Genomic DNA, 10,172 nt, shown 5'->3' with positions numbered 1-10,172 from the left:
GAGCTATTCCTTAAAAGTCCCTCAAGTCAAGAGCTTGACCGGCTAGCGAGCGTGCAGTGTTTGTACACTACAGAAGTTCAACTTATTATTCTCATGCTCGGATGGATGGGAAGGAGAGCAAAGGTTTTTGATTTTGGCAGGAATCCCAGCTTGGCATGGACCGCCGGTGCTCGAGGTATGTGTGGGTATCCGTGTGTCCAAGTGTGTCCGTCTTACAGAAGAGGTACGAGTATGCATCTCTGCGCTCCACAGAGGTTTCCCACACACACATTACTGGTAGATGTGGTTGAGCCGTGACTCATTCTCTTTGGCAAGGCGGCTTCTCGGGGGACTTCAACTCCCATAGTCCCTTCATTCTCTGCCTATTTTTACCACAGCCATAACAAATGTCCCCTAATTTGCTTTTCCACTTTCCTCCATATCAAACTGTCACTTGATAGCCATACACATCAAAATGTCTTCTGCATCAGCCCTTTCAGCTCGGCTCATCTGACCTCATACCCCTTCCCCCCTCCGTCTTCATTGAGATGTCAGTCATGAACTATATAGACGCTGGATTTCCAGATTCTTCACCTGCTGAAGCTTTGGTGTGTGTGCGTGGGTCCTCGCACATTCCTCTCCATCTTACGGCTAAAGCCAGGGTCAGGAATGCAACTCATGCTTGTCACACACACACACAAGCTCATATGAAATAAAACAAGAACATGCACAAAAGCAGAAAGCATCGGTATAAAACTAAATTCTAGTCTTTGGTGTGAGCGGAACGGACGGAAAGCTTCCAGAGAATTCTGTTACGTATTTTTACCTCACCAAATCGCTCCAAACCCAATTTGGAAAGTTGCGTATGTGTGCCGTGTCTATTTTATCAGCTATTGTTTCAACTCTAGGACATAGTGCTCACCTCCCGCAGGCTGCCGTCTTTGCCTTCTTCTTTTTTCTTGTAGCCTATTCAGCGTTGCTTTCTTTCCAATCGCTTCTCCTCAACAGTTGTCAGTCTGTGACGCTTCCTGTCTCAGTGGGGGTAATTAAGGATTCACCCATCTAAAACTGAGGGGAACACTGGCTTCAGCAGACCCTGAAAACCACTCACCCCTATTTCTCCTGTTAGACATTAGTCTGACGGAACATGGCTAATGTAAACACTGTCTGAATCTGAACGAAATGTGTTAACTATTAACTTTATAATCGCTGTGAGGAAAACACCTTGCTAGCCTTACAAAAATTAACCACGGTTTTACTGTAGTAAAAGTGCAGCAGCTAACTGTTTTTGTTTTGTTTTGTATTGATTTTCACAACCACATTTTTCCCGCGAATACAACTTCAACCGCTAGTTTAGCAAAAAAAAACACGGTTCATTTGTGGCTTGTGGTACATTTTTGTTTTTTGCTTTCAAAATGCATTCGTTGTTTAAATGCACGCGGACGTTTATCTTTTCAAGCGCGAGCATTTTGTCAGAACCGTCACGTCCTCGCTCGTCAAAGCTTGAGCAAACGTAGAGCGAAGTGGAAATAATTCACCGTCTCTTTAGCGAGGCGAATCATATCCAGTTCCTAGCGGTAGCTCGTTCCCGAACAAATTCATAAACAAACGCGGTGTCTTTATCAAGTCGCTCGAGTGACCGGCGTCGCTTGTCATCGCCTACTCGCGCAAACCGCAGAAAGAGTCACTGAATGAATCTTTAAAAAAAAAAAGATTCGAGTCACTGAGGTGAATCAAAATCCACACAAACACACACACACACGCACGCACACAGTTTTCACGTTCACTGACGCGGTGACTTGAAAGGCTCGCGGTTAGCTGAGATTAGCTCGTCCTGAGGGGGCGCGCGCCTCGTTGAGTTTAAGATGAGGAGATGAGAGAAGCTGCGGTTCATTCACTGTCAGGTCCTTTCCACGCCGCGAGACCTGCATAGGTTCGAACCAAGCCACTTTTTATGCGAAGACAGATCGGACGGTGCATATAAAAACGGACTATTTCGGATGAACGTGGACTCTTTGCCCCACGACTTTGAGCCTTGCAGGAGAGCATTTGGATTTTAGGTATTTTTATATAAAATTCTGAAAGGATGAAGGATCGCTTCATTCATGTTTTCTTTTTCCGTGAAAAGATCTCGCGCGCTGATTCGCGCGTTTGCCTTAAATTAGCGGATTAAAAAGCGACAAGAACTTATTAAAAGGATTTGCTTTCATAGAGTCGATTTTAGGGCTCGGTTTGTGAACTTGTCGGACTTGTGAAGAGTTTACCCCTTGAGAGATTTGTCTGTGGAAAGGCATGTTCCCTGGCTCCACGCCGGTTGGAGCATCTTTGCGGCTCCGGTCGGGAAGGTTTCGCCTGTGCTGGGACACATTTGGACCACAAGGGAGATGAGAGCCGCGCTGATCCACTTTCTCTTCTGCTGCTTCTCTCTGCTTTCAGCAGCCGCTGAGGTAAGATCAACATTCATAAACATGCACTGGGGATAGAAGAAGAACACGATGGGTTTTTCCTTAAGAGAGAGCTTCCTTTATAAAAAGACTACGCAGTTCTTATCATTTAAATGGCTATAAAAAACAGTAGTAGACTATTGCATGTGAGAAACAAGAATGTTCGAGATCAAATATAAACCCATAGCTTTTTAAAAATACATTTTATGAAAAAATACATTTTATGAAACATTTTCAAAGATCTTAGAAATGTATTTGCACTCATGTTGGTTACATACTGTACGTTTGAATTTGTTTTGCACATAAATGTGTCAAGTGGTGCAACTATCAAGTTCGCTGAACTTTCAACACACCTGTGCTAATCATTCACAATGCTTTTATTGAATCGTTAGTGCATGCAGTTATAAATATTCATATAAATATTTTTTGAGTTATAAATATGACGAACTAAAAGGGACTAACATCCATAAAGCATGTTATTTTTTAACAAAAATGTTTTAAACCTAATGCTTGACTCAGTCCTGAGGATCTAAATGGGACTTTTCTGGTGTTTTTTCCTTTGCGTGTTGGTGATTTTTATACAAAGTGGGGAAGTTTCGTTGATTTTTAAAAGATTTAATATTATGACAAGCTAAAACAAACTTATTTTTGCGTAGCATATTTCTGAATAATGTTTTGTTTTTACAGGAAGCGCCAATTCCGCAAGAGCTAATTGAGAGACTTTCTAACAGTGAGATCCGCAGCATAAGCGACCTCCAGAGGATCCTGGAGATTGACTTCTTAGGTAAAATCTTATCTCATTGAAACATTCACTCAACTGTTTTTATTTTTTAAGCTAACGTGCTAACAAGCTGCTGAATAAACACTACAGCTACCACAAGGCACTGATTTGTTCACAAGTGAAACGTGTCAAGTCACCAGAGCGTTGAGGCACACTGTTAGGAGGACAAGACTCTGGGAAATCTCCTTTCAGAGGAGACTCGCTCAATCTTTCACTGCATTCAAAGTTCGTGGACCTAGGCATTTAATCGAGTTTAAAGTGAACGCCTCAGCACCTGTTGCCTAGAGACCGCAGTGCCATTCCTGCACTCGTGGCGCCGCATGCATCGCTGGGGTATTTGAACTTGGTAAATGATGTCATGTTTTGGCGGCACCAAATCAATTTCTTTGAAGCCCAGTTCACCCCAAGAACAATACCAATAAAGATATTAGTGTCCACAACAGCGGACGGGATTGTCTGTTTATTCTAAGCCATGCTTATCTGCCACTTTAAATTCTTGATCTCGTTACAGCAGGATGGATTCTGATTGGGTGTCAATGTTTGTATCATTCTGCAGCATCAAAGTGATTCTGAAGTGATTCCAATGATATTGTTTCTTTGTGCATTTACCGTTATAGTCGTGGTGTGGACTCTTTACCGTTATCCTTATAGTTATCTTTCCTGGTTTGACTGGGCCTTTTGACCCTGAAAATGGTAATATGCTAATTATATTACAACATTTTTTTAATTTCAGCACAGGTTTTTGATGATGTGTGTTTGTTTTGTGCGTAAAGGAAAAAATCTTTTCAGAAGTTTTATAGAATGTTTGTCACGGAAGCGATGACATCATTGCAATATATGCATACCGCATTGCTATTGGTCCGTTTCTTGATATCAATTGCATTCTCGATTGTAATTCGTCGTCCCCAGCTGCCTTTACGCTGGAAAGATGCGCAACTACGTATTTTCAAAATCGACTAGTCGTTTGCGCAATAAAATATGTTGTTCTGCGCACCCCCTATGAATCAATATTTAGGCAGCCCAATCTGATTTGTCTGGTTTCGGTTTCAGTTCTTCAAACTTTTGACGGTAAAAAAAAAAACGGCCAGAATTTACAGAGCCGAGAGAAAGGGTTAAAGTCTCCTGGACGCTTCAAATATAATCTTCCAGCGCATCTAATGAGGAAATGCTGCAGCCATAATGATATGAGTCTTAAATTCGATTTGGCCCATAAGCGCTGTAATTGAAATGCAAACAGCTGCGTCTGTGTGGCTGGTGCCTGAGGGAGGTCAAGAGACTCTCTCCATTATACTGTTGTCATGCCGCCTTTATGAGTTGAGTGCGGCTGAATGCCAGCGCTGCTGTAATGTATTATTCATGTCGAATTCCTCAGTTTGTGTGCGTCTCTGCGTGCGAGTGTGTGTTCGGGAGAGAAAAGAGGCTGAAGCTCAAGTGGTGTTTGCGTTTGTGAGGTCTGTTGCTCCGCTAACGACTGTGTGAAAAGCCGAGCCGGTCGGTCGGCCACGGTGCTCAATCCTGAATTAAAACCACCCTCCTCCTCCATTGGGCTGGTTTCCGGGGGCAACAACAGGGGCATCTCTGTCCCCCGTCGTCCCGCTGCATGGCTGAATGGCTCTGCGGAACAGCATGATTAAATGCTGCACGCTTTGCTCAGACTAACAGTCTTGCGGAGAGTTCTTCGACGCAGTCCTTTCCGAACATCTCATTGTTGAGTACGGGTTTTCTCTGTGTCCTCCGGCGGCGCTTATATTTGCTTTGTGATCTGCTCGTAAAGGAGGAAGTTTTTCATATGAAGCACGCTGGCAGACACCTTTAATCTTTATTTATAGTGGTAATCAGACCGGGTTTTCTAGATTTTTTCAATTAGGCTAGCAGAGGCAGCATTCACAGAGAAGTTCAAGGGCGCTCTTTCTCGACAATAGCGAGGGAAGGATTTTAGCTTGCTCTACAAGCCAAAATTTGTCGCACTGTTGACTTCTGTGCTTAATTTTTGCAGAGAATGAGGTGCTGGAGGACGTTAAACGAGGCTACCATAAGGAGCATCTGTATGATAGCAGACACCTCAAGAACTCTCACTCCAGACGCAAGAGAAGCATTGGTAAAAAGCACATACAAGTATTTACGTACATGTTGCAAAGCTCCCGTGATCGTTCTGTGTGTTTAAGGGTTCGTTGTGTGTTTTAGAGGAGGCAGTGCCCGCCGTCTGTAAGACGCGCACGGTGATCTACGAGATCCCACGCAGTCAGGTCGATCCCACGGCCGCTAACTTCCTGATCTGGCCTCCGTGCGTGGAGGTGAGGCGATGCTCGGGCTGCTGCAACACCAGCAACATGCGCTGCCACCCGTCCAAAAAACACCACAGGACCGTGAAGGTGAGAACACGCACATCTTCAGCTGTAAAGTAGTAATTGTTTATGTAAAAGCTTTTTTCTGGATATGCAGTATTTGTAAATAATATTTGTAATACTGACACCATGAAATTATAATTATTGTAAATAATCGTACTTTTTACAATACAAATATATTACCGTAAAAAATAAATATTATTAAAATATTATTATTATTATTTTGTAAGTTATTTACTAACATTTTAATGTTTAAAAAATATTTACATATAGATCATTATAAAATATTACATAACATATATAATATAATAAGCATGTGTGTGTTTGTGTATAACATTTTGAATACAACTATTTATGTAATTGTTCAATTAATTCACACTTTATTTTTCTTTTACGATTTTATAAATACATATAACATATTTGTTTACTTTTTCTATATATTTTTTATCTTTTATATTTTAATGATAAAATATATAGATTTATTTAAATCAATATAATGCATAAAATATTTTAAATAGTAGAACACACACATATAACTCACATGAGTTACTCGTGAGTCAACTTCTCCTGTTTCTCCTAGACAGCAGTGAGGTTGAATATGGAGGATGCAGCTTAGCTCTCATGCTTCTTAGATGTTTCTCCTGCAAAACCACCCCAGTAATGTGTCTCTTCGAGAGTCTAAGAAGAAATCGCAAGTTTCTGTACACAGTTTTCCAAGATACTAAACTCTGCAGCTGTACATACAATATCTCAATATGAACTCAGATGTTTCTTATCTAATTCTTCCCAAACCAAGTTATCAGTCAAACCATTGCCATTCATTTTAAAGTTCCTTTCCTGCACGTCAAAAACGGTCTCATTTGTGCCTTTTGGTAGGCGAAACATCTGAAAGTCGATACTTGAATGAAACGTAACTATGACTTACTACCTTCTTTCTCCTTCGCCGAGCACATTTACTGTATAAATCCTCATTCGCACCAGGCCGTGACCGTGTTTGCCACTTGTCAAGCTCATTTTCAGCATGTTAAGCTTTTCACATTTCTCAAATTCAAATGTAACAAGAGCGAGGCGTAGGACGTGCCAAAGGGAGGACAATGTCAATGAGAATTTCAGGGCCGCTGAGCACACAGAAAGCGTTTCAGGCCAGACTTCTGCGGCTAGTTAACGAATAGCCCTAACCTTGAGTTAACCGCTGCAAATATCTGTCTGTAACACCGCGGCTGCGGGGTGTGTTCTGTTGCGTTTATCTCGCCAGCTATGTGTGTGAGTGTTCAGACCTGAATAAAGTATTGTATAAATGGGCCTGCAGGGCAGCTGAGTTGGCAGGGAGGGAAGGAGTCTGTCAGTATGATGTGAGGGGTGTGTGTGTGTGTGTGTGTGTGTGTGTTTAGAAAGAGGTTTGAGACGGCTCATCTGCATTACAGGAAACCGACGAGTCACATTTAGCTCTCGCCTTATCTCACCTCTGGAACAGCAGAGGAAAAATACACTGTTGATAGGGTTATGAGTGTGTGTGTGTGCAGCTCAGGATGTTCCCACACTCACTCACTCTCTCTCTCTCTCTCTCCGTCAGGTGGCCAAGGTGGAGTACGTACGCAGGAGGCCGAAGCTCCGGGAGGTGCAGGTGCAGCTGGAGGATCATCTCGAGTGCGTCTGCACGTCCAAACATCACTCAGAGTCCCGCATACACACGGGTACACTTTGAATCATTTGCTTTCCCACACCTTGTTTTATTTTTCCCCTCTCCACCCTTTTTTTCCTGCCCCGTTGTTTCCCTCCGCTCTCCTCCTCTCAAAGGCCAACCCGGTTCGAGGGCTAAAAAAAGAAAAGGAAATGGAAAATGAGATAAACTGTCCAAAAGCGGCAAGCGAGATTTACAGGCTCTATATTTAGACTTATGGTCGCTGAGATGAAAGCCAAGTGGACTTAATAGGTCAAAGGTCAGGAGAAGGGACGTAATGGTATGATAATATCTGACGAATCTTGATACAAAAGAAAAAAATTTGCCTAATGCTGAATGCATTCTTACACTTATATATTTATGTAAATTATTCAAGATAATTGCAAGTAAACACTATGAAAGTGTGAAGTACAAAGAAACTAATTACATATATAAATACATACAGCTGAGGTCAAAAGTTTACACCCCCCTTTTAGAATGTGCAAAATGTTAGTTTAACAAAAAAAAAAACATGCATGTTATTATTTATTTTGTACTGAACTGTATAACTGTATTTTACATGAAAGATGTCTTCATGTAGTCTTGATTTTATAAAAAAGAAGTTACATCCCCATGATTCTTAATACTGTGTTCATACCTGAATGATTGCCTGCTGGAAAAATAACAGAACCATACGCAAAACACAATAGAAAATGTAACGGTTGTTATGAGAATTGTATTGGTTTTAATGGAAAGTATAATGTGTCTAACTGCTGTGTGATGGATTCTGTTGGTGGGATATTATATCATATTGGAAAAATGCCCAAAACACGCTACAAAAAGGAATTTTGTAATAGGTTTACTGGAAAAAGTTCATAATGGTATTTTAATGGACACCATTGGAATTTCTGTGATGGTTTCTCTTGGGCTTCTATTGTTTTTTTTAGCTGGGCCACATCTGTGGGGTTTTTTTGGTTATTGATAGATGTTCATTCAGTCCCTTGTTTTTCCCTGTCTTTCCTTGTATTTTCAAATGCTTACCGATGATCGAGAAGAAAAAACATTTTGCCTAAATATCACATCTTTTGTTTAACGCTGCCCTTTAGAAGCTAAAGAAGAGACTACATGTTTACCAAAAGACAAAATTAAAAAGTTAAATTGACCCTGATTTTCAAATTCAAAACATCTTAATGCATGTATTTTCCTTCTCTAGCGTTAGTGAGCATTTGTACTTTCTGTAATAGTTGCATATGAGAACATGGATCGGATACACAGACTTGAAAAGGGTTCAAATACACAAAAATGCTTCTAATAATTTGTGGGACCTGAAGGATTTTTTCTGAAGAACAGAAGGAAGTTTGACTGTTTAGGACAAACAAGGGCCTCATGAACAACTGTCACTAAAAAAAAAAAAAAAAACAGCTGTGGATCATTCAATTAACAACACAGTATTAAGAATCATGGGGGTGTAAACTTTTGAACGAGGTAAGTTTTATAAATTGAACTATTATATTTTCTTGTGGATTATATGTAAACATCTAAACACTATTATTCAGGTCAGTACTCAGTAAACAATTAACCTGCATTGTTTATGATTCCTCTTATTTTGGTAAAATAATTAACATTTCACAGATTCTGAAAGGGGGGTGTAAACTTTTGTGTAAACTTATATATATATAATATATGTATATATATATATATATATATATGATATTTTAACAATTTTCCAATTTTCCAGTTGCACACATTAAATCTCAAATACAAAGAACCAATATACAAGCAAAAGTATAGTATCTATTTTTTTGCCCATTTCCGTCCACTGCCCATTTTCCCCATAGACTTTCATTGTATGCCGCTTTTTTTTTTGGTCAGTTCAGCAGGTGTGCTGTCAAAGCCTAACAAGGTCTTTTCTTCACAGCAGATATAAGGTGAGCGTGGCACTGGATAAAAGAAAGCAGAGGAGGGCCATCACGTCCAATCAGATAACTCAGACTGCACGACAGCCATTGAGTGATATCATCTGAAAAGACGAGGCGGATGTGAACTGTTCAACCCTGAGCGAATCAGGACTGCCTTTTTTGGATCGCTTTGGACTTTTGATGCACCTTTAGGAGAGTGAGACTCTGGTTTTGGATTAAAACCCAGGGGGAACTAAGCACAATAGAGACTTCAATGAAAGAGACTCGCGGAAAATGAACTTCTGATTCTACCTTTTAAAGGAGCATTTATCACGACTTCATTTGTGTATCAAAATTTATTTTCTGCAGCAAATATCTGTATCATCTTATTTTTGTAACTGCCAGTTTTCTATCAACACTGATCCTCTCTTGTGTATGCCGTAGAATGAACGAGTACAACAAAACAAAATCTGCAGTAACTGATACTAATAAATCAAAAACATTTTGTTGTGTTTGTTTGACAAACAGCTGTGCCAAAGATCAGTATGATTATGTACACTGTGTTCTAACCAGGAACGTTGTGATATATCTTCTCTCTTCCTATCTGAATTTTCCGTCAACCGACTGCAAACACAAGCGATGAGAGACAAAACATTTTTTTTGTATTTTTTCAGGTGAACCTATTAAGGAGACCTATGCAACCACAATAGCTATTAGCTAATTTTGGAGCAAACTGTAGATTTTGATGATAATTAAACCAAATGATAGCGATCGCACATGGATGTAATTGTAAGTGTTGTATAAGCCTGTTCACCAAGAATACTATAATAATATATAAGTATATAAGAATACTTTAACTATAAAAATTAATATAAAGGTAATGATATTGGCATCAACACCAGCAGTTGATATCGTCTGTTTATTCTCAATGACAACACTTACGAAAATTAACAATGGGTCATTTCGTTACAGTAAATAGTAAGCATGTTTTGTGGTGGACTGATTACCATCAGGGGGGCCGTGGTCACAATTTTTACTGCGGGGTAACCACCGGAACGCGATTTT

General features: G+C 40.2%; 1 protein-coding gene across 2 annotated transcripts; it reads left to right on the top strand.

Annotated features, from left to right (window-relative positions):
- Positions 1 to 1,727: 1,727 nt before the first annotated feature.
- Positions 1,728 to 9,612, top strand: LOC122328185 (platelet-derived growth factor subunit A-like). 2 transcript variants are annotated; one of them, XM_043223894.1, is made up of 6 exons: positions 1,728 to 2,426; positions 3,111 to 3,207; positions 5,201 to 5,302; positions 5,389 to 5,576; positions 7,123 to 7,243; positions 9,131 to 9,612. In XM_043223894.1, exons 1-6 carry the CDS (start codon positions 2,364 to 2,366, stop codon positions 9,139 to 9,141), a joined length of 582 nt encoding a protein of 193 aa, XP_043079829.1. In that variant the 5' UTR covers positions 1,728 to 2,363; the 3' UTR covers positions 9,142 to 9,612. The 2 variants fall into 2 exon arrangements, with proteins under 2 accessions (XP_043079829.1, XP_043079827.1); XM_043223892.1 differs by having other exon boundaries at positions 1,741 to 2,426; positions 9,128 to 9,612.
- The last annotated feature ends 560 nt before the right edge of the window (positions 9,613 to 10,172 follow it).

This window comes from Puntigrus tetrazona, chromosome 22 (assembly GCF_018831695.1).
Source record: "Puntigrus tetrazona isolate hp1 chromosome 22, ASM1883169v1, whole genome shotgun sequence".
Taxonomy (NCBI): domain Eukaryota; kingdom Metazoa; phylum Chordata; class Actinopteri; order Cypriniformes; family Cyprinidae; genus Puntigrus; species Puntigrus tetrazona.
The sequence above is the reverse complement of the archived record's forward strand: the minus strand, read 5'-3'. Positions and strand labels throughout refer to the sequence as shown.

Bases quoted from the DNA above. Each gene is read 5' to 3' on its own strand.
- LOC122328185 (XM_043223892.1), top strand. From the start codon at position 2,364: ATGAGAGCCGCGCTGATCCACTTTCTCTTCTGCTGCTTCTCTCTGCTT. The intron at 3,208-5,200 runs GTAAAATCTTAT...TAATTTTTGCAG, and splicing joins CCTGGAGATTGACTTCTTAG to AGAATGAGGTGCTGGAGGAC. The intron at 5,577-7,122 runs GTGAGAACACGC...TCTCTCCGTCAG, and splicing joins AACACCACAGGACCGTGAAG to GTGGCCAAGGTGGAGTACGT.